We start from the raw sequence: 23,130 nt of genomic DNA on the forward strand, positions 1-23,130 counted from the left end.
TTTGGGAATCTCAGACGATACGAAAGAGAGGTTGAACAGGCTAGTAATATGGGTTGCAACAATTTCGGCATACATTTTTAGAAAGAGGGGTCCAGATTGTCTAGCCGGCTGGTCCAGATATTGCAGCTCTTTTAGAACATCAGCTATCTGGATTTGGGTAAAGGAGAAATGGTGGGGGCTTTGGCGGGGTGCTGTGGAGGATGCCGGGCAGTTGACCAGGGTAAGGGTAGCCATGTGGAAAGCATGGCCAGCCGTAGAGAAATGCTTTTTGAAATTCTCAATTATAGTGGATTTATCAGTGGTGACAGTGTTTCCTAGCCTCAGAGCAGTGGGCAGCTGGGAGGAGGTGCTCTTATTCTCCATGGACTTTACAGTGTCCCAGAACCTTTTTGAGTTAGTACTACAGGATGCAAATTTCTGTTTGAAAAGCTTGCCTTAGCTTTTCTAACTGCCTGTGTATATTTGTTCATAACTTCCCTGAAAAGTTACATATCACGAGGGCTATTCGATGCTAATGCAGAACGCCACAGGATTTTTTTTGTGCTGGTCAAGGGCAGACAGGTCTGGAGTGAACCAAGGACTATATCTATTCCTAGTTCTACATTTTTTAAGAGGGGCATGCTTATTTAAGATGGTGAGGAAGGCACTTTAAAGAATAGCTTGGCATCATCTACTGACGGGATGACGTTAATGTCATTCCAGGTTACCCCGGCCAGGTCGATTAGAAAGGCTTGCTCGCAGAAGTGTTTCAGGGAGCGTTTGACAGTGATGAGGGGTGGTCGTTCTGTCTGAGACCCATTACGGATGCAGGCAATGAGGCAGTGATCTTTGAGATCTTGATTGAAAACAGCAGAGGTGTATTTGGAGGGCGAGTTAGTTAGGATGACATCTATGAGGGTGCCCGTGTTTACTGATTTGGGGTTGTACCTGGTAGGTTCATTGATCATTTGTGTGAAATTGAGGTCAACAAGCTTAGATTGTAGGATGGCCGGGGTGTTAAACCTCTAGTGACTCCCCACCCCGCATGAGGGAGCGTAATCATCGACTGACACTAATTAGCACAACGCAAAGGACATAAATATTCCTAGAAAATATTCCTATTCATGAAAATCACAAGTGAAATATATTGAGACACAGCTTAGCCTTTTGTTAATCACCTGTCATCTCGGATTTTCAAAATATGCTTTACAGCCAAAGCTAGACAAGCATTTGTGTAAGTTTATCGATAGCCTAGCATAGCATTTTGTCCAGCTAGCAGCATGTAACTTGGTCACGGAAATCAGAAAAGCAATCAAATTAAATAGTTTACCTTTGATGAGCTTCGGATGTTTTCACTCACGAGACTCCCAGTTAGATAGCCAATGTTCCTTTTTTCCAAAAATATTATTTTTGTAGGCGAAATAGCTCTATTTGTTCTTCACGGTTGGCTGAGAAATCGCCGGAAATTGCAGTCACGAAAACGCCGAAAAATATAAAAAATTTGCTCCATAATATCGACAGAAACATGGCAAACATTGTTTATAATCAATCCTCAAGGTGTTTTTCAAATATCTATTCGATAATATATCCACCGGGACCATTCGTTTTTCAGTAGGACCGATTGGAATAATGGCTACCTCTGTATTTTACTTGAGAATCTCTCTGGGAGCATCAGGTGACCACTTGAGCAATGTAGCCGCTTACGTGTATTCTTCAACATAAATGCGTAAAACTACGTCACAATGCTGTAGACCCCTTGGGGAATACGGAGAAAAAGTAATCTGGTTGATAGCCCATTCACTGCTCAATAGGGACGCATTGGAACGCAGCGCTTTCAAAACACGAGGCACTTCCGGATTGGATTTTTCTCAGGCTTTCGCCTGCAACATCAGTTCTGTTATAGTCACAGACAATATTTTTAGAGTATTTTTTATATAATATAGTAGCACAAACTCTGAAGATAGATGTGGGGCAATCAATTCACATATGGTATCGAGTGCACAGCTGGGGGCAGAGGGAGGTCTATAGCAAGCGGTAGCAGTGAGAGACTTGTTTCTGTAAAGGTGCATTTTTAGAAGTAGAAGCTCAAATTGTTTGGGTACAGACTGAGATAGTAATACAGAACTCTGCAGGCTATCTTTGCAGTAGATTGCAACACCGCCCCCTTTGGCAGTTCTATGCTGGCGGAAAACGTTATAGTTAGCGATGTAGATTTCAGGGTTTTTGGTGGTTTTCCTAAACCAAGATTCAGACACGGCTAAGACATCTGGGTTGGCAGAGTGTGCTAAAACAGTGAGTAAAACAAACTTAGGGAGTAGGCTTCTAATGTTAACATGCATGAAACCAAGGCTTTTACATTTACAGAAGTCAACAAATGAGAGCACCTGGGGGGTGGGAGTGGAGCTAGGCACTGCAGGACCTGGATTAACCTCCACATCACCAGAGGAACAGAGGGGATGTAGGATAAGGGTACGGCTAAAGGCTATACGAACTGGCCGTCTAGCACGTTCGGAACAGAGAGTAAAAGGAGCAGGTTTCTCGGCACGATAACATAGATTCAAGGCATAGTGTACAGACAAAGGTAAGGTAGGCGGTGAGTACATTGGAGGTAAACCTAGGCATTGAGTAATGATGAGAGAGATATAGTCTCTAGAGATGTTTAAACCAGGTGATCATCGCAGGTGGAACAACATGGTTGGTTCAGGCATGGTTGGTTAAGGCATATTGAGCAGGGCTAGAGGCTCTACAGGCTCTAGCCTTAAGGCTCTCTGCATATTGATATTAGAGTGAGGCATGCGTAGCCAAGTGAACATATGGGTCCAGTGAGTGGTTGGGCTTGCTGGGGACACGGCGATTCAGACAGATTAGCAGGCCGATGCTAACAAGCTAACAGTTAGCAGGCCGGAGTCGGCAAGCTAGCTGTTAGTAGACCGGGGTAAGCTAGCAGCTAGCAGGCCGGGTTAGCCGGGGCTAGCAGTTAGCAGACCGGGTTAGCAAGCAAGCAGTTAGCAGGGGCTAACTCTTGCCTCTTCATGCTGTGACGTCGATAGACCAGTCGTGGTTCCAAGTAGCTCTAGGTAGCTAGCAGGCCTAGCTGGTTAGCATAATGGGCCTTCAGCGGGTGTCGCGCTTGAGGGACCTGTTGTAGTCCTCGGGCAGATTATGTCAGTATTCCAGTTGTAGGGGACCTACGGGGTTCCATGCTCCGTACCGGCTGTAGAAGGGGTCCGGATATTGTAGCTCAGGAGTATGCTTCGGTGGTAGCACAGTAGCCCTGGCCGGGCTAGCTTCAAGCTAATTGGTGCTTGCTCTGGGATGGAAACGCTAGCCAGGAGTAGTCAACCGGGATTGTGGTTAGCTAGTTGTGAAGATCCAGATGAAAATGTTCAGTTTGCGGTAGGAATCCGGGGATAAAATAAGAGGTCCGTTATGCTCTGGTTAGAGTCACGTTGTTCGAACTGGCGAGAGCTTTCCGAGCTGAAGGTTAGCTGATGACCGCTGGCAATGGTTTGCTGACTGATAGCTGGTAGTTAGCTGGCTAGCTTCAGTTGAGGGATTCCAGATCCAAAGTAAATATAAATACTTTAGAAAAAAAAGCAGATCCACGCCACATTGGGTGAGGCGGGATGCAGGAGAGTATTTAGATGTTGAGGTTTAGCAAAATATTTTAAAAGATATGCAAAGAAAAATATGTAAAACGATATATACAAGGGACACGACAGGACAAAGACGTCTGACTGCTACGCCATGTTGGATTGAAGTCCAGAGATGAGTCCAGAGAGACAGAGGATGAGAACCAGAAAAACCACTATGATTCCTACAGCTGCAGTCAGAACTGAGGTATGTTTCCTTAAAAGATCAAATGGACGATGGCATGTCTTATAATGTAAAAACGAACATAATTCAGAATATCAACACAATACATGTTACTACTTGGAGATCTTATACTACTTGTCAAGGGATCCAAGCCAACACATAATTATGAACCAAAGTGTAATCAGTCAAAACACAATGATTAAGATCAGCTTGAAACTTGTAGTTTTGTATAGAAGTATTGAAGATGTAACTTTACCTGCTACAATGATCATCAGAGCTGAAGAGTTCATAGATCCTCTTCCATTCTGGGCCTCACAGTAGTATTCTCCTCTGTTTTCAGAGATGATGTTAGTGATGCTGTAACTCTGTCCTGATGCTTATGCTGAGATTACATTCGTCTTGTACCAGCTGTATTTGTCCACAGGTGGGTTGGCATCACTGCATCCTCACTGCTGACCGGGTATAAGATCCGGCTGTTGGGCTTTTTCCACAACATTATTCACCAGCTTAAGAAGTTATACTTCAATGTCTCAGGTGGAGTTATTCACCAGCTATAGAGTGAGTTGTTGTTTATGTTTCTAAGACTGCAGGGTGGGAGATACAACAATGGCCTTGAGAACAGCAGGAAGTGTGTTGGTGGTCTTTCTCTGGTCTGTAGCAGGTATGGTCTTTCTCTGGTCTGTAGCAGGTATGGTCTTTCTCTGGTCTGTAGCAGGTATGGTCTTTCTCTGGTCTGTAGCAGGTATGGTCTTTCTCTGGTCTGTAGCAGGTATGGTCTTTCTCTGGTCTGTAGCAGGTATGGTCTTTCTCTGGTCTGTAGCAGGTATGGTCTTTCTCTGGTCTGTAGCAGGTATGGTCTTTCTCTGGTCTGTAGCAGGTATGGTCTTTCTCTGGTCTGTAGCAGGTATGGTCTTTCTCTGGTCTGTAGCAGGTATGGTCTTTCTCTGGTCTGTAGCAGGTATGGTCTTTCTCTGGTCTGTAGCAGGTATGGTCTTTCTCTGGTCTGTAGCAGGTATGGTCTTTCTCTGGTCTGTAGCAGGTATGGTCTTTCTCTGGTCTGTAGCAGGTATGGTCTTTCTCTGGTCTGTAGCAGGTATGGTCTTTCTCTGGTCTGTAGCAGGTATGGTCTTTCTCTGGTCTGTAGCAGGTATGGTCTTTCTCTGGTCTGTAGCAGGTATGGTCTTTCTCTGGTCTGTAGCAGGTATGGTCTTTCTCTGGTCTGTAGCAGGTATGGTCTTTCTCTGGTCTGTAGCAGGTATGGTCTTTCTCTGGTCTGTAGCAGGTACGGTCTTTCTCTGGTCTGTAGCAGGTATGGTCTTTCTCTGGTCTGTAGCAGGTATGGTCTTTCTCTGGTCTGTAGCAGGTATGGTCTTTCTCTGGTCTGTAGCAGGTATGGTCTTTCTCTGGTCTGTAGCAGGTATGGTCTTTCTCTGGTCTGTAGCAGGTACGGTCTTTCTCTGGTCTGTAGCAGGTATGGTCTTTCTCTGGTCTGTAGCAGGTATGGTCTTTCTCTGGTCTGTAGCAGGTATGGTCTTTCTCTGGTCTGTAGCAGGTATGGTCTTTCTCTGGTCTGTAGCAGGTATGGTCTTTCTCTGGTCTGTAGCAGGTATGGTCTTTCTCTGGTCTGTAGCAGGTATGGTCTTTCTCTGGTCTGTAGCAGGTATGGTCTTTCTCTGGTCTGTAGCAGGTATGGTCTTTCTCTGGTCTGTAGCAGGTATGGTCTTTCTCTGGTCTGTAGCAGGTACGGTCTTTCTCTGGTCTGTAGCAGGTATGGTCTTTCTCTGGTCTGTAGCAGGTATGGTCTTTCTCTGGTCTGTAGCAGGTATGGTCTTTCTCTGGTCTGTAGCAGGTATGGTCTTTCTCTGGTCTGTAGCAGGTATGGTCTTTCTCTGGTCTGTAGCAGGTATGGTCTCATTCATATCTTTTCGTTGCTCTGTTTAACAATCTAAAAACATTTCTAAAAGTTTAAAAATCCTAATGTTATTCCGATGTGTTCTGTTAAGTGTCTCCTCTTCACTTTAAATAGTTATATTTCAAACCTCACTGAGGTTTCATTCACACTTCTGCACATCAGGAGCTGAATAAGAATGATGTCAACCACAAGCAAGTTGTTCCATTTCAATTCCACTCAATTCAGGAAGTAGATTGAAATTCTAATTCCAATTATCTTCAAACCTTTTCAATGAGTGAAAATGTAGAATTGGAATTTGGTTTACTTTCTGAATTGACATGGGATTGACCCCAATGGTAACAATTTATTTGACACAGTGTCATAGCACGCTATGACTTTGTCATGACCATGTCACAATATGTCATAACAGCTGACATAACTTATCATAACCTGTCATAATATGGTCATAACATTCTCATGACCTATCATCACCTGCTGTGACATATATTGTGTTATTTTATGGCTGATTATGACACCTACTTAAGAGTGTCAAAACCCACCTTTATTGAAATGTGTTTTTTCCCTGCCAAGAAGTTACATTTCGTTTGAAAGTTTGTAATGAATTATTTACAGTCATGTTTCTTTTCATCATATTTTAAAACCTCTTAAGGATCTGCCCCTTTTCTTCAATTTTTGCCTAAAATGACATACCCAAATCTAACTGCCTGTAGCTCAGGTCCTGAAGCAAGGATATGCATATTCTTGGTACATTACCATTTGAAAGGAAACACTTTGATGTTTGTGGAAATATGAAAGGAATGTTGGAGAATATAACACATTTGATCTGGTAAAAGATAATACAAAGGAAAAATCAACCGTTCTTTTTAATTTTTTGGGACCTTCATCTTTGATATGCAAGAGAAAGGCCATAATGTATTATTCCAGCCCAGGTTAGATTTTTAGCCCCTCGATGGCAGCAGTGTATGTGCAAAGTTTTAGAGTGATCCAATGAACCATTGCATTTCTGTTCAAATGTTGTATCAAGACTGTCCAAATGTGCCTAATTTGTTTATTAATAACATTCATGTTCAAAATGGTCCACTCTCCTCAAACAATAGCATGGTATTATTTCTCTGTAATAGCTACTGTAAATTGTACAGTGAAGTTAAATTAACAAGAATGTAAGCTTTCTGCCAATATCAGATATGTCTATGTCCTGGGAAATGTTCTTGTTATTTACAACCTCATGCTAATCGCATTAGCCTACGTTAGCTCAACTGTCCTGTTGCGTAACAATGACATTTTGGAACAGTGAGGGCATTCTGACATCACGTGCATAAAAAACTTATGCTGGGGCAACCGTTAGAGATATTGGAACTCATGTGAAAAGGTTAATGTCTTAATCCGCGCTGCCCTCAAACTAAGGCACGCTGCCTGCTTTTATGTATAGGCTGTTTCAACTTGTCAAATTCATATGATTTTCTAACAAGTTTTATTTTCTAACAACAGTTTGAGTTGGGGTCCTCATTATTTCACATAAAAGTAGGCCATTTCACTTTTGCTGACAATTCAGTTTTTGGGGAATTACTGAGCCTGACGAACTTTCCCAAGCACCTCCCAATTGTTTCCGCAGATCAAGTATGCAGACATTTGCGCATCTCCAGTCAGAACAGGACCTGCACAAACTTTTTCACAATTTCCAGCTGGTGCCCGCATCGCCTTCATTGTTGTTTTCATTACTACATGAGAATAACTTTGGACATTTTGGGGGGAAATGTCCCATTATAAAAGAGTAAAAGTATAATCCAGCCTATTTATCTTCAATATATTTAATTAACATTACAAGGAAAAAACATTGGGGGTTCTCTTCGGACCAGGTTCTGTTATGGTTCTCTACAGTCCAGGTTCTGTGTTGGTTGACTTCAGTCCAGGTTCTGTGGTGGTTCTCTTCAGTTCTGATAATCGGAGGGCTCAACATCTATCTGAGGGTCTGTGTCACTGTCCAGGTTCTGTGGTGGTTTGCTTCAGTTCTGATAATCGGAGGGCTCAGCATCTATCTGAGGGTCTGTGTCACTGTCCAGGTTCTGTGGTGGTTTGCTTCAGTTCTGATAATCGGAGGGCTCAGCATCTATCTGAGGGTCTGTGTCACAGAGGAGTCCCTTAATCTGAAAGAAGACACACTGAATGAACACTTTACACCGCACTTCATGAAGTGTTTATGGACACTTACACACACACACGCACACACACACACACACACACACACACACACACACACACACACACACACACACACACACACACACACACACACACACACACACACACTCCCAGGGTGTCACTCTGGTGATCTGGTCTTCTTCTTCATAGATGTGCACATGTCACTGTTAGGGTCAGGATGGACACTCTGTGGAGAGAACGAGAGAGTGAGAGAGAGTCAAAGAGAGAGTGTGAGAGGGAGGGAGGGAGGCAAAGAGAGAGCATGAGAGGGAGGGAGGGAAGGAGGGAAGGAGGGAAGGAGGGAAGGAGGGAGGGAGGGAGTAGAGAGAGAGAAATGCATGAGCACTTTGTGACACCACTCTCTCTTTCATTTTCTCTGAACAAATTCAAATACTGTATAAAACACAAACACATAATAAGAGACGTACTGCCAGAGTGTCGTAGTCAGGTGACATGGTCCTCATGTTCAGACCTGTGTACGTGTCACTGTTAGGGTCATGATGGACACTCTGGAGAGAGCGGGAAATAGAGAGAGGGAGAGAGAACATGGTAACAGTGAAAATAGTGTGAAAGAGACTGTTGTGATACAGTAAATTAATGTCACCAGGTGTGGAGGTGGAGGTTTACTGATATAATCACCTGTGTGTCTGCTGTGGCGTCACTTCCTCCTGTGGATCTCCTGTAAAGTGGAACATAGTGAGATAAAATCTCTACTGACCTCTACTGGAGGTTTATAAACATTTCATATTTATCCCTGGTATGAAAATCCTCACCTCTTCAGAGTGCAGTAGATGGTGAGGAGCAGAGCTCCAGCAGTCAGGACAGCCCCCACCCCCATTACAGGAACCCAGGGAAACACTGCTGCAGGATCATGGGTTTAGGTGTCAGTAGGTTAGAACATATATCTGTTTGTAGTTGTATTTATTATGGATCCTCATTAGCAAAATGTAGGCAGTAAAATTAAGGCAATTATTCCATTTTTAAAACATTACAATGCATTCACTACAGATTGCACAACACATGACTTATATGACCTTAGGCACCTACTCTAACACCACATATCTACAACACAAAATCCGTGTGTACATGTGTTTATAGTGCTTATCTGTTAAAACAGTCATATCACAGAGCACCAGAAATAGACAGAACATGACATACTTACACATGACATTAATATGGACAGGGATGGAAGTCTCTGTCCCTTTAATGTTGCTAGCTTCACAGTAGTATTCTCCTCTGTCCTCAGAGCTGATAGAAGTAATGCTGTAACTCTGTCCTGATGCTTTTGGTGAGGTTACGTTCTTCTTGTACCAGGTGTATTTGTCCACAGGTGGGTTGGCATCACTGCTGCAGGTCAGAGTCACTGAACTGCCCTCCACTATTTCACCAGAGGGACTAACTGACACTGAGGTGTTCCTTGGTCCATCTGATGTAAAAGACAGTGGATTTAGAAGGAGTACAAATTAGGTTAGTTGCAAATATTCTATTAACTTTCCACAAATGTACTTTTCCACACAATGACTTTTAGATTCACCCTCTTATTGAAGATTCTCTATTCAAGTATCATGTGAAGCTAATATCTGTCACTACAATGTTAATATACCAAACTAAATATTTAAACCCCATCTACTCACATCTGACAGTGAGAGTCTCTTCAGCAGAGGGGAGATCCTCATGTCCTTCTACAGAACAGGAGTATCTGCCTGTATCCTCACTGCTGACTGAGAAAAGGATATAGACAGGAGAGGAGGTGTTGCTGTTTGGTGTAGACTGTCCATTCTTATACCAACTGTAGACTGGGATGGGGTCCAGTGTACATTTGGTTCTACATCTCAGTGTGACATTCTCCCCCTCTGACACAGATGTAGGATCCATCTCCAACACAACATCTAGAGTAAAAGGAAACAAATCATTATTATCCTCCTATATATGTCCTCTTATATGAAATACTAGATTTGTTTTTTTTCTGTCACATACCACCACAGTTTCTGTATGACTGCCCTTAATAAGTTCATTACAGTAATAGATGTGAGATGAGTGACATATTACCTGTGACAGTCAGGGAGACAGGTGAGCCAGCAAACGTATCTCCTGATGTTATCAATCTGAATCTGTACCCAGCAGAGTCTCTCAATCTCAGGTCTGTGATTCTCAGGGTACAGTCACTCTCCTTATCCCCAAGGTACTCTATATGACCCTCATACCCTGGCACTGAGCTCAGATCTTCAGGCTCCACACCAGACCATTTAGTAAACCAGAAAGCATGTTTGATCTCATGATAACTGGGATATGTGTAAGAGCAGGATATGTCCACTGTTGACCCCTTCAAGGTACAGATACTCTGATGGGTGTAAGTCACCCTCCAACACTTCTTACCTGAAATACAAGAAGGTAACAGAACACCTTTCATAAATCTTTAATTACAATGCTTACCAGTATACACTTATATTTTTAATAAAGTAGGAAAATAATAATTACTTCCTAACCGTTTCTAAAACCATAATTATATTCAGTAAAAGTAACGAGGAAGTGACCACCCCTTCAGGTTTGTAGTTTTTCAACATTTGTAGTTTTCATTTTATGAAAATTGAAAGGGTGTTCTATGTGCAAAAACATAGCGCAAAGGTCTTCAAAAAGTGAATTCTCCCAGTGACATGAATGCACCCCGACACGGATGGCTCCATGTGGAGGTAATTAGGGAAAGTGCCAACCAGCCGTGGAGGCAACATAAAAGGAGCAAATGTGGCACACCGCTGGAGAGACCCGGGAGAGACCAACACAGAGCCAAAGCTGAGAAGAAGGACCGAGCCAAATCTATGTGATTTTCTTTGTTATGTTTATTTTATAGCCTAGTAAAGTTATGTTTGCTGACATAAATTCATGTCTCCAAGGTGGCATAGCAGTTCAGACGTCTTTTGTCCTCGTCTTGTCGTGTCCTGTATATATATATATTTACAACTTTTTCACATACATTTTATTTTTATTTTCCATCAACTCATCTTCAAAACACTCTCCTGCAACCCGCCTCACCAATGTATATTTATAAAAAAGTATTATTTACCTCAGATCTGTAATCCTCCAAGAAGCTAGCCAGAAACTCCAAGAAGCTAGCCTGAAACTAGCCAGAAGCTAATCCAGAAGCTAGTTCAGAAGCTAGTTAGCTCCTTTACTGGCAAATCGTTAATATTCAGCTAACCACGGTTTGTGGTCATCAGCTATCCTTTAGCTCGAAAATCTATCGCCAGTTCTGTACGGCGCAGCGCGGCTCGGAACGGAACATACCGGACCAATTTTTCTCTCCATGTCCCTGGACATTCATACCCGGATCTCACAGCTAGCTAGCTGCTATCCGTGTGACCATCGGAGCTAGCAAGCTCCGTCAATCACTCCTGAGTTCCATCAATCACACCTGGGCTGCAGTCACCTATCCGGACCCGTTTTACTGCCTTCGCGGAGCCCCACCGGGCCTTCACAACTGGACTGCCGACGTTATCTACCCGAAGGAGTTATTCGGCCGGCTCCTCCGTCGCGACGTTACCTGAACGCCCATCTGCGGCCTGCTAACCGTTAGCTGTCTTACCGGCTGCTATCTGAATAGACAATCGGACAATTTTTTTATTATTATTTTTTTTAAATTATTTTTTAAATTATTATTATTATATTTTCTTCTTGGGCCTCTATAACTATATCTATTGTTTTTATTTTTGTTGTTGTTGTGTGATTTGGATTAATCCCCTCTACCACACGGAACCCCACTAATCTACTGACGGAACGTAAGGGGTGGCTAACAGACCTCCATCCTATGCTAGCTTGCTACCGATGCCCTGGCTAGCTGTCTAAATCACCAACCAACCTCTCCACTCACCGGACCCTTTTGATCACTCGACTAAGCATGCCTATCCTTAATGTCAATATGTCTTGTCCATTTCTGTTCTGGTTAGTGTTTATTGGCTTATTTCACTGTAGAGCCTCTAGTCCTGCTCACTATACCTTATCCAACCTATTAGTTCCACCACCCACACATGCAATGACATCTCCTGGTTTCAACGATGTTTCTAGAGACAATATCTCTCTCTTCATCACTCAATACCTAGGTTTACCTCCACTGTATTCACATCCTGCCATACATTTGTCTGTACATTATACCTTGATGCTATTTTATCGCCCCCAGAAACCTCCTTTTACTCTATGTTCCAGACGTTCTAGACGACCAATTCTCATAGCTTTTAGCCGTACCCTTATTCTACTCCTCCTATGTTCCTCTGGCGATGTAGAGGTGAATCCAGGCCCTGCAGTGCCTAGCTCCACTCCTATTCCCCAGGCGCTCTCTTTTGACGACTTCTGTAACCGTAATAGCCTTGGTTTCATGCATGTTAACATTAGAAGCCTCCTCCCTAAGTTTGTTCTATTCACTGCTTTAGCACACTCTGCCAACCCGGATGTTCTAGCTGTGTCTGAATCCTGGCTTAGGAAGACCACCAAAAATTCTGAAGTTTTAATTCCAAACTACAACATTTTCAGACAAGATAGAACTGCCAAAGGGGGCGGTGTTGCAATCTACTGCAAAGATAGCCTGCAGAGTTCTGTCCTACTATCCAGGTCTGTACCCAAACAATTTGAACTTCTACTTTTAAAAATCCACCTCTCTAAAAACAAGTCTCTCACCGTTGCCGCCTGCTATAGACCACCCTCTGCCCCCAGCTGTGCTCTGGACACCATATGTGAACTGATTGCCCCCCATCTATCTTCAGAGTTCGTGCTGCTAGGCGACCTAAACTGGAACATGCTTAACACCCCAGCCATCCTACAATCTAAACTTGATGCCCTCAATCTCACACAAATAATCAATGAACCTACCAGGTACCTCCCCAAAACCTTAAACACGGGCACCCTCATAGATATCATCCTAACCAACTTCCCCTCTAAATACACCTCTGCTGTCTTCAACCAAGATCTCAGCGATCACTGCCTCATTGCCTGCATCCGTAATGGGTCAGCGGTCAAACGACCTCCACTCATCACTGTAAAACGCTCCCTGAAACACTTCTGCGAGCAGGCCTTTCTAATCGACCTGGCCGGGGTATCCTGGAAGGATATTGATCTCATCCCGTCAGTAGAGGATGCCTGGATATTTTTTAAAAATGCCTTCCTAACCATCTTAAATAAACATGCCCCATTCAAGAAATTTAGAACCAGGAACAGATATAGCCCTTGGTTCTCCCCAGACCTGACTGCCCTTAACCAACACAAAAACATCCTATGGCGTTCTGCATTAGCATCGAACAGCCCCCGTGATATGCAGCTGTTCAGGGAAGCTAGAAATCATTATACACAGGCAGTTAGAAAAGCCAAGGCTAGCTTTTTCAAGCAGAAATTTGCTTCCTGCAACACTAACTCAAAAAAGTTCTGGGACACTGTAAAGTCCATGGAGAATAAGAACACCTCCTCCCAGCTGCCCACTGCACTGAAGATAGGAAACACTGTCACCACTGATAAATCCACCATAATTGAGAATTTCAATAAGCATTTTTCTACGGCTGGCCATGCTTTCCACCTGGCTACTCCTACCCCGGACAACAGCACTGCACCCCCAACAGCAACTCGCCCAAGCCTTCCCCATTTCTCCTTCTCCCAAATCCATTCAGCTGATGTTCTGAAAGAGCTGCAAAATCTGGACCCCTACAAATCAGCCGGGCTAGACAATCTGGACCCTTTCTTTCTAAAATTATCTGCCGAAATTGTTGCCACCCCTATTACTAGCCTGTTCAACCTCTCTTTCGTGTCGTCTGAGATTCCCAAAGATTGGAAAGCAGCTGCGGTCATCCCCCTCTTCAAAGGGGGGGACACTCTTGACCCAAACTGCTACAGACCTATATCTATCCTACCGTGCCTTTCTAAGGTCTTCGAAAGCCAAGTCAACAAACAGATTACCGACCATTTCGAATCTCACCATACCTTCTCTGCTATGCAATCTGGTTTCAGAGCTGGTCATGGGTGCACCTCAGCCACGCTCAAGGTCCTAAACGATATCTTAACCGCCATCGATAAGAAACATTACTGTGCAGCCGTATTCATTGATCTGGCCAAGGCTTTCGACTCTGTCAATCACCATATCCTCATCGGCAGACTCGACAGCCTTGGTTTCTCAAATGATTGCCTCGCCTGGTTCACCAACTACTTCTCTGATAGAGTTCAGTGTGTCAAGTCGGAGGGTCTGCTGTCCGGACCTCTGGCAGTCTCTATGGGGGTGCCACAGGGTTCAATTCTTGGACCGACTCTCTTCTCTGTATACATCAATGAGGTCGCTCTTGCTGCTGGTGAGTCCCTGATCCACCTCTACGCAGACGACACCATTCTGTATACTTCCGGCCCTTCTTTGGACACTGTGTTAACAACCCTCCAGGCAAGCTTCAATGCCATACAACTCTCCTTCCGTGGCCTCCAATTGCTCTTAAATACAAGTAAAACTAAATGCATGCTCTTCAACCGATCGCTACCTGCACCTACCCGCCTGTCCAACATCACTACTCTGGACGGCTCTGACTTAGAATACGTGGACAACTACAAATACTTAGGTGTCTGGTTAGACTGTAAACTCTCCTTCCAGACCCATATCAAACATCTCCAATCCAAAGTTAAATCTAGAATTGGCTTCCTATTTCGCAACAAAGCATCCTTCACTCATGCTGCCAAACATACCCTTGTAAAACTGACCATCCTACCAATCCTCGACTTTGGCGATGTCATTTACAAAATAGCCTCCAATACCCTACTCAACAAATTGGATGCAGTCTATCACAGTGCAATCCGTTTTATCACCAAAGCCCCATATACTACCCACCATTGCGACCTGTACGCTCTCGTTGGCTGGCCCTCGCTTCATACTCGTCGCCAAACCCACTGGCTCCATGTCATCTACAAGACCCTGCTAGGTAAAGTCCCCCCTTATCTCAGCTCGCTGGTCACCATAGCATCTCCCACCTGTAGCACACGCTCCAGCAGGTATATCTCTCTAGTCACCCCCAAGACCAATTCTTTCTTTGGCCGCCTCTCCTTCCAGTTCTCTGCTGCCAATGACTGGAACGAACTACAAAAATCTCTGAAACTGGAAACACTTATCTCCCTCACTAGCTTTAAGCACCAACTGTCAGAGCAGCTCACAGATTACTGCACCTGTACATAGCCCACCTAAAATTTAGCCCAAACAACTACCTCTTTCCCAACTGTATTTAATTTTTATTTATTTATTTATTTTGCTCCTTTGCACCCCATTATTTTTTTATTTCTACTTTGCACATTCTTCCATTGCAAAACTACCATTCCAGTATTTTACTTGCTATATTGTATTTACTTTGCCATCATGGCCTTTTTTTGCCTTTACCTCCCTTCTCACCTCATTTGCTCACATTGTATATAGACTTGTTTATACTGCATTATTGACTGTATGTTTGTTTTTACTCCATGTGTAACTCTGTGTCGTTTTATCTGTCGAACTGCTTTGCTTTATCTTGGCCAGGTCGCAATTGTAAATGAGAACTTGTTCTCAACTTGCCTACCTGGTTAAATAAAGGTAAAATAAAAAAAAAATAAAAAATAAACCTCCCTGTGTTAATCTCTGCACGCTCAACCCAACACCCCACAGTATGTTATGTTTATTTTATGGCCTAGTAAAGTTGTGTCTGCTGACTAAAACCTCCCTGTGTTAATCTCTGCACGCTCAACCCAACACCCCACAGTTTACCACAATTTTAATAAATGACCACATTTTCATGAATTTGATTGTATATTCTTGAAGCCCATTCAACACAGCTTGGGAATAGATACGGAACTAAAGCAGAAGTGGATGTCACACTCAAAGCATATACAAATGTATGTATGTGATGTGTTGCCGTCTCGCTATTTAAGATATGCTGTATGATGCAAAAATGATTTCTGAATAGATACAATAAGGTCATCATCATCATTAACAACAACAGGTCTGTATTACTGTAAACACATATTTCTACATTGATTATTCTGAAGCTGTTTCATTCTCAGAACCCCAAATATGGGAGGATAAATTTTCAATCCTCTACGGACCACCAGGTTCAATGATAACTCCTATCCCCAAGCTGTGAGGCTAAACAGTAAGTGACACACACACACACAATCTGTATTGAAGGCCCATAAGGCCCATGGAGTCTGTATCAAAGTCTAGAGAGCTGGTTGTTATGGATGTAGAAAGTTGAAACACATATCAACCCTCCTCCCCATCAGTCCTGAAGGGCCCTCAGCTAAATCCACTGCGTGCAACACACACACTGTTTTATTTCTTAATTATTTGGACCAGGAGCCCTGAACCAAGATCAGCGCTCCTACTCTGAGACACTTTGTGAATACGGACCCTGATATAACAACCTGTTACGTCCGTTGTTAGAAGGAGACCAAGGTGCAGTGTACATTATACTTTAATATTAATTGACTCCAAAAAACAACAAAATATAAACGAACGTAAAGTTCTGCGGGGCTAACAGCAGCTGTGCAAAAAGAAGATACCACAACAGAAAGTGGGAAAAAGGGCTGCCTAAGTATGATTCCCAATCAGAGACAACGATAGACAGCTGCCTCTGATTAGGAACCATACTGGGCCAAAAACAAAGAAATAGACAACATAGAATGCCCACCGCAAATCACACCCTGACCTAACCAAATAGAGAAATAAAACATCTCTCTAAGGTCAGGGCGTGACACTGAGACAGTGTTTACTGCATAACTTCCGGTGTTTCAAACAAAGTCTCTTGACATAGATTGCAAGGTTAGCAATGGCCTGATGCACGGTTAACCAAAGGCCTGATGTCCTTGTTCAACTTCAATTGCCATCAGGCAAAGCAAGGATTAGGAAACAACTGTGTACTCTGTCAACGGTACTGACAAACATGTCATTATTCTGTAGTATATTTTGTAGTAATAACTGGAAGGTTTCAGCCCTGAAAGCTGATTGGCTAACAGCCATGGTATATTTAAGCAATATTGCATGAGAGCCCATGTGTTATGGTGACATTTTTATCATGGCTGTGAGTGTCATAGCCTTAAAAGCAAAGTCCTCTGGGTTTTGTTGTACCATAACCACACAATACATGATTAATCTGTATCCAGGCATGCTGAGTTGCGTTGTGCATAAAAGCCTGTACTACACCCTCCACTTCTTAAGGACTGAACCCTTTTTTCCCATTTTCGCCTAAAATGACATACCCACATTTAACTGCCTGTAGCTCAGGACCTGAAGCAAGGATATGCATATTCTTGATACCATTTGAAAGGAAACAATTTGAGGTTTGTGGAAATGTGAAATGAATGTAGGAGAATATAACACATTAGATTTGGTAAAAGATAATACAGACAAATAAAAATCATTTTTTGGTATTTTCTTTGTACAATCATTATTGAAATGCAAGAGAAAAGCCATGATGTATTATTCCAGCCCAAGCGCAATTTAGACTTTGGCCACAAGATGGCCGCAGTGTATGTGCAAAGTAGACTGTAGACTGATCCAATGAACCATTGCACATCTGTTCAAGATGTTGTATCAAGACTGCCCAAATGTGCCTAATTCGTTTATTCATACATTTTCAAGTTCATAATTGTGCACTCTAGCCTTTAGCACAATGCAGATGTTGCCTGTAATCCATGGCTTCTGGTTGGGATATGTAGGTACGGTCACTGTGGGGACAACGTCGTCGATGCACTGATTGATGAAGACAATAACTGAGGTGGTTTACTCCTCAATGCCATTTGATGAATCCCGGAACATATTCCAGTCTGTGCTAGAAAAAAAGGTCCTGTAGCGTAGCATCCACGTCATCTGACCACTTCCGTATTGAGCGAGTCCTGGGTACTTCCTGCTTTAGTTTTTTCTTGTCAGCAGGAATCAGGAGGATATAATTATGGTCAGATTTGCCAAATGGAGGGCGGGTGCTCTACTCTCCTGTATTGTGGGATACTTGTATAAATTCATCTTTTTAAGATTTTCAAGTTAACAGATGATAAAGACAGACTAGGCTGTAATATTTAAAGCAACATTTTATTGCTTTAAAGTTTAAAACATTTTATTGTCTTTAACTTTGAGCTAATTCACAACAAAATGCATAATTTACACTGAATCACACTGTATTGGAAATAATCATAAAAAATGTCACCATAAATCAAGTGTGATTGTGATATTAATATTCATAAATGCCATGGCACAATAATGTCTGACAGCAATACAAAGTAAGTCAATTAACACATGAGGAGCAACTAGGTGCGAAAGCAAAACATATTAAAAGCTGTTTTCAATATTATACATATTTTACAATGGGGAAATGTCCCATTGTAAAAGAGTAGAAGTATAATCCATCCTATTTATCTTCAATATATATAATTAACGTTACAAGGAAAAAACATTAAACTTAAATGTTTGTGGAGAAGTTAAAGTTCATTGTCTGGAAATCCTAGGTCCAGATTCGGCATAGATTATTTTAATGCAAGGTTCTGTGGTGGTTGTCTTCAATCCAGGTTCTGTGGTGGTTGTCTTCAATCCAGGTTCTGTGGTGGTTCTCTTCAGTCCAGGTTCTATGGTGGCTTAGTATCTATTTGAGGGGGATGTGTCACTGGGTGAGTCTCTCACCTTCTGAACAAAGACACACTGAAGGAGCACTTTATACACCACTTCATAAAATGTTTAGGAACAAACACACACACACACACCTACTGCCTGGATGTCACTCTGGTGACCTGGTATTCTTCTTCAGAGATGTGCACATGTCACTGTTAGGGTCAGGATGGACACTCTGTAGAGTGAGAGAGGGAGGGTGTGAGGGAGGGAGGGTGGGAGGGAGGGAGGGAGGGAGGGAGGGAGGGAGGGAGGGAGGGAGGGAGGGAGGGAGGGAGGGAGGGAGGGAGGGAGGGAGGGAGGGAGGGAGGGAGGGGAAATGCATGAGCACTTTGAGACACCTCTATCATTTTCTCTAAACACAAACACATAATAAGAGACTTACTGCCAGAGTGTCGTAGTCAGTTGAACTGGTCCTCACGTTCAGACCTGTGTACGTGTCACTGTTAGGGTCATGGTGGACACTCTGGAGAGAGCGGGAAATGGAGAGAGAGAACATAGTAAAAGTGAAAATAGTGTGAAAGAGACTGTTGTGATACAGTAGATTAATGTCACCAGGCGTGAAGGTGGAGGTGTAACTGATATAATCACCTGTGTGTCTGTTGTTGCATCATTTCCTCCTGTGGATCTCCTGTAAAGAGGAACAGAGTGAGTTATGCTCTTACTGACCTCTAGTGGAGGTTGATGTGTTACTAATGCAGTATCTCTCAATGAAAGACTCACCTCTTCATATAGCAGTAGATGGTGAGGAGCAGAGCTCCAGCAGTCAGGACAGCCCCCACCCCCATCACAGGAACCCAGGGAAACACTGCTGCAGGGACATGGGTTTAGGTGTCAAGAGGTTAGAACATATATCTGTTAAATCAGTCATCTCACAGAGCACCAGAAATAGACAAAACATGACATACTTACACATAACATTAATATGGACAGGGATGGAAGTCTCTGTCCCTTTAATGTTTCTAGCTTCACAGTAGTATTCTCCTCTGTCCTCAGAGCTGATGTTAGTGATGCTGTAACTCTGTCCTGATGCTTTTGGTGAGGCTACGTTCTTCTTGTACCAGGTGTATTTGTCCACAGGTGGGTTGGCATCACTGCTGCAGGTCAGAGTCACTGAACTGCCCTCCACTATTTCACCAGAGGGACTGACGGATACTGAGGTGTTCCTTGGTCCATCTGGTGTAAAATACATTGGATATAGTAAAAGTACAAATTAGGTCAGTTAAATATTATATTAACTTTCCACAAATGTACAGTTGAAGTCGGAACTTTACATACACCTTAGCCAACTACATTTAAACTCAGTTTTCACAATTCCTGACATTTAATCCTAGTAACAATTCCCTGTCGTAGGTCAGTTAGGATAACTACTATTTTAAGAATGTGAAATATCAGAATAATTGTAGAGAGAGTGATTTATTTCAGCTTTTATTTCTTTCATCACATTCCCAGTGAGTCAGAAGTTTACATCAATTAGTATTGAGCCTGTAGTCTGGCTTTTTTTTTATGGCGGTTTAAGGAGCAGTGGCTTCTTCCTTATTGAGTGGCCTTTCAGGTTATGTTGATATAGGACTCGTTTTACTGTGGATATAGATACTGTTGTACCCGTTTCCTCCAGCATCTTCACATCACATTTTAACTTTGCTGTTGTTCTGGGATTGATTTGCACTTTTCACACCAAAGTACGTTAATCTCTAGGAGACAGAACGCATCTGCTTCCTGAGCGGTATGAAGGCTGCGTGGTCCCATTGTGTTTATACTTGAATACTATTGTTTGTACAGATGAACGTGGTACCTTCAGGTGTTTGGAAATTGCTCCCAAGGATTAACCAAACTTGTGGAGGTCTACAATCTTTTTCTGAGGTCTTGGCTGATTTCTTTTGATTTTCCCATGATGTCAAGCAAAGAGGCACTGAGTTTGAAGGTAGGCCTTGAAATACATCCACAGGTATACCTCCAATTGACTCAAATGATGTTAATTAGCCTATCGGAAGCTTCTAAAGCCATGACATCTGAAATTGTGTAATTTTCCAAGCTGTTTAAAGACACAGTCAACTTAATGTATGTAATCTTTTGACCCACTGGAATTGTGATACAGTGAATTATAAGTGAAATAATCGGTCTATAAACAATTGTTTGAAAACGTACTTGTGTCATGCACAAAGTAGATGTCCTAATTGACTTGCCAAAACTATACAGTGCCTTGCAAATGTATTCACCCCCCTTGGCGTTTTCCTAATTTGTTGTATTACAACCTGTAATTTAAATAGTTTTTCGTCAAAAATAGTCAAAATTGGTGAAGTGAATTGAAAAAAATTACTTGTTTAAAAATATTTTAAAAAAATGCAAACGGAAAAGTGGTGCGTGCAAATGTATACACCACCTTTGCTATGAAGCCCCTAAATAATATCTGGTGCAACCAATTACCTTCAGAAGTCACATAATTAGTTAAATCTAAGTGTCAGATGATTTGTCACATGATCTCAGTATATATACACCTGCTCTGGAAGGCCCCAGAGTCTGCAACACCACTAAGCAAGGGGTACCACCAAGCAAGCGGCACTATGACGACCAAGGAGCTCTCCAAACAGGTCAGGGACAAAGTTGTGGAGAAGTACAGATCAGGGTTGGGTTGTAAAAAAAATCATAAACTTTGAACATCCCATGAAGCACCATTAAATCTATTATTAACAAATGGAAGGAACATGGCACCACAACAAACCTGCCAAGAGAGGGTTGCCCACCAAAACTCACAGACCAGGCAAGGAGGGCATTAATCAGTGAGGCAACAAAGAGACCAAAGATAACCTAGAAGGAGCTGCAAAGCTCCAAAGCGGTGATTGGAGTATCTGTCCATAGGACCACTTTAAGCTGTACACTCCACAGAACTGGGTTTTTGGGAAGAGTGGACTGAAAAAAGCCATTGCTTAAAGAAAAAAATAAGCAAACAAGTTTGGTGTTCACCAAAAGGCATTGTGTGAATAGTTATGCATGCTCAAGTTTTCAGTTTTTAAAAATTATTTCTTGTTTGTTTCACAATAAAAATATGTTGCATCTTCAAAGTGGTAGGCATGTTGTGTAAATCAAAATTTACAAACCCCCCCCAAAATATATTTTAATAGCCTCCCGGGTGGCGCAGTGGTTAAGGGCACTGTACTGCAGTGCCAGCTGTGCCACCAGAGACTCTGTGTTTGCGCCCAGGCTCTGTTGTAACCGGCCGCGACCGGGAGGTCCGTGGGGCGACGCACGGGTTAGGAGGGTTTGGCCGGTGTCTCATCACGCACCAGCGAATCCTGTGGCAGGCCGGGCGCAGTGCGCACTAACCAACGTTGCCAGGTGCATGGTGTTTCCTCTGACACATTGGTGCGGCTGGCTTCCGGGTTGGATGGCGCTGTGTTAAGAAGCAGTGCGGCTTGGTTGGGTTGTGTGTCGGAGGACGCATGACTTTCAACCTTTGTCTCTACCGAGCCCGTACGGGAGTTGTAGCGATGAGACAAGATAGTAGCTACTAAAAACAATTGGATACCACGAAATTGGGGAGAAAAAGGGGTAAAAAATAAATAAATATATGTATATATATTAATTCCAGGTTGTAAGGCAACAAAATAGGAAAAATGCCATTTTACAAGCCACTGTAGTTTGTTAAAACTTCATATGCCTGCCAAGAGAGTAGCTTGGATGAAAGGTGCCCAGAGTAAACGGCCTGCTCCTCAGTCTCAGTTGCTAATATATGCAAATTATTATCTGACGTTTCTAAAACTGTTTGAATGATGTCTGTGAGTATAACAGAACTCATATGGCAGGCAAAAACATGAGAAGAAATCCAAACAGGAAGTGAGAAATCTGAGGTTGGTATATTTTCAACCCATTCCCTAATGAAATCACATTGGGATATGAATGAAGATTCACTTCCTAGGGCTTCCACTAGATGTCAGCTGTCTATATAAACTTGAATGAGGCTTCTACTGTGTTGTGGGACTGAATAAGAGGGGAATGAGTCAGCTTTCTGGCAGAGAGCCATTTCCTGGTCACGCGCATAGCACATGATATCTTCCTGTGTTCCGTTCCTCCTCAAGACACAAAGGAATTCTCCGATTGGAACTTTATTGACGATTTATGATAAAAACATCATAATGATTGATTCTGTACTTAGTTTGAAATGTTTCTTCGACCTGTAATATAACTTTTAGAAGTTTTTGTCCGAAGAAATGGTGGACCAGCACCAGCGTTTGGATAAGTGTACCAAACGCGTGAACAAAAGAGGCTGATTGGACATAAATAACGGACATTATCGAACAAATCAAGCATTTATTGTGGACCTGGGATTCCTGGGAGTGCATTCTGATGAAGATCATCAAAGGTAAGGGAATATTTATCATGTGATTTCTGGTTTCTGTTGACTCCAAAATGGCGGCTAATTGCATTATATTTCTGAGCGCCGTCTCAGATTATTGCATGGTTTGCTTTTTCTGTTAGTTTTTTTAAAGATCTGACACAGCAGTTGCATTAAGAACAGGTATATCTATAATTCCATGTATATAACTTGTATTATCATCTACATTTATGTATTTCTGTTGAATCGATGTGGCTATGC

The 23,130-nt window shown here is 42.7% G+C and overlaps 1 protein-coding gene across 4 annotated transcripts in view; it reads right to left on the bottom strand.

Annotated features, from left to right (window-relative positions):
* Positions 1 to 6,964: 6,964 nt before the first annotated feature.
* LOC109888113 (B-cell receptor CD22-like) overlaps positions 6,965 to 23,130 on the bottom strand; it is a 39,639-nt gene continuing 23,473 nt past the window's right edge. For 2 of the 4 annotated variants that reach the window (XM_031816187.1, XM_031816188.1), the window contains exons 7-12: positions 19,449 to 19,712; positions 19,260 to 19,347; positions 19,128 to 19,167; positions 18,922 to 19,002; positions 18,632 to 18,714; positions 18,017 to 18,513 (exon numbers count right to left, since the gene is read on the bottom strand). In XM_031816187.1, the coding sequence (XP_031672047.1) occupies positions 18,646 to 18,714; positions 18,922 to 19,002; positions 19,128 to 19,167; positions 19,260 to 19,347; positions 19,449 to 19,712 (542 nt within the window). In that variant the 3' untranslated portion in view covers positions 18,017 to 18,513; positions 18,632 to 18,645. Of the gene's footprint in view, positions 8,094 to 18,016; positions 18,514 to 18,631; positions 18,715 to 18,921; positions 19,003 to 19,127; positions 19,168 to 19,259; positions 19,348 to 19,448; positions 19,713 to 23,130 lie in introns of those variants that run through there. The other 2 variants (XM_031816189.1, XM_031816190.1) reach the window with 2 other exon arrangements.

The sequence above is a fragment of the Oncorhynchus kisutch genome, unplaced genomic scaffold (assembly GCF_002021735.2).
Source record: "Oncorhynchus kisutch isolate 150728-3 unplaced genomic scaffold, Okis_V2 scaffold759, whole genome shotgun sequence".
NCBI classification, from domain to species: domain Eukaryota; kingdom Metazoa; phylum Chordata; class Actinopteri; order Salmoniformes; family Salmonidae; genus Oncorhynchus; species Oncorhynchus kisutch.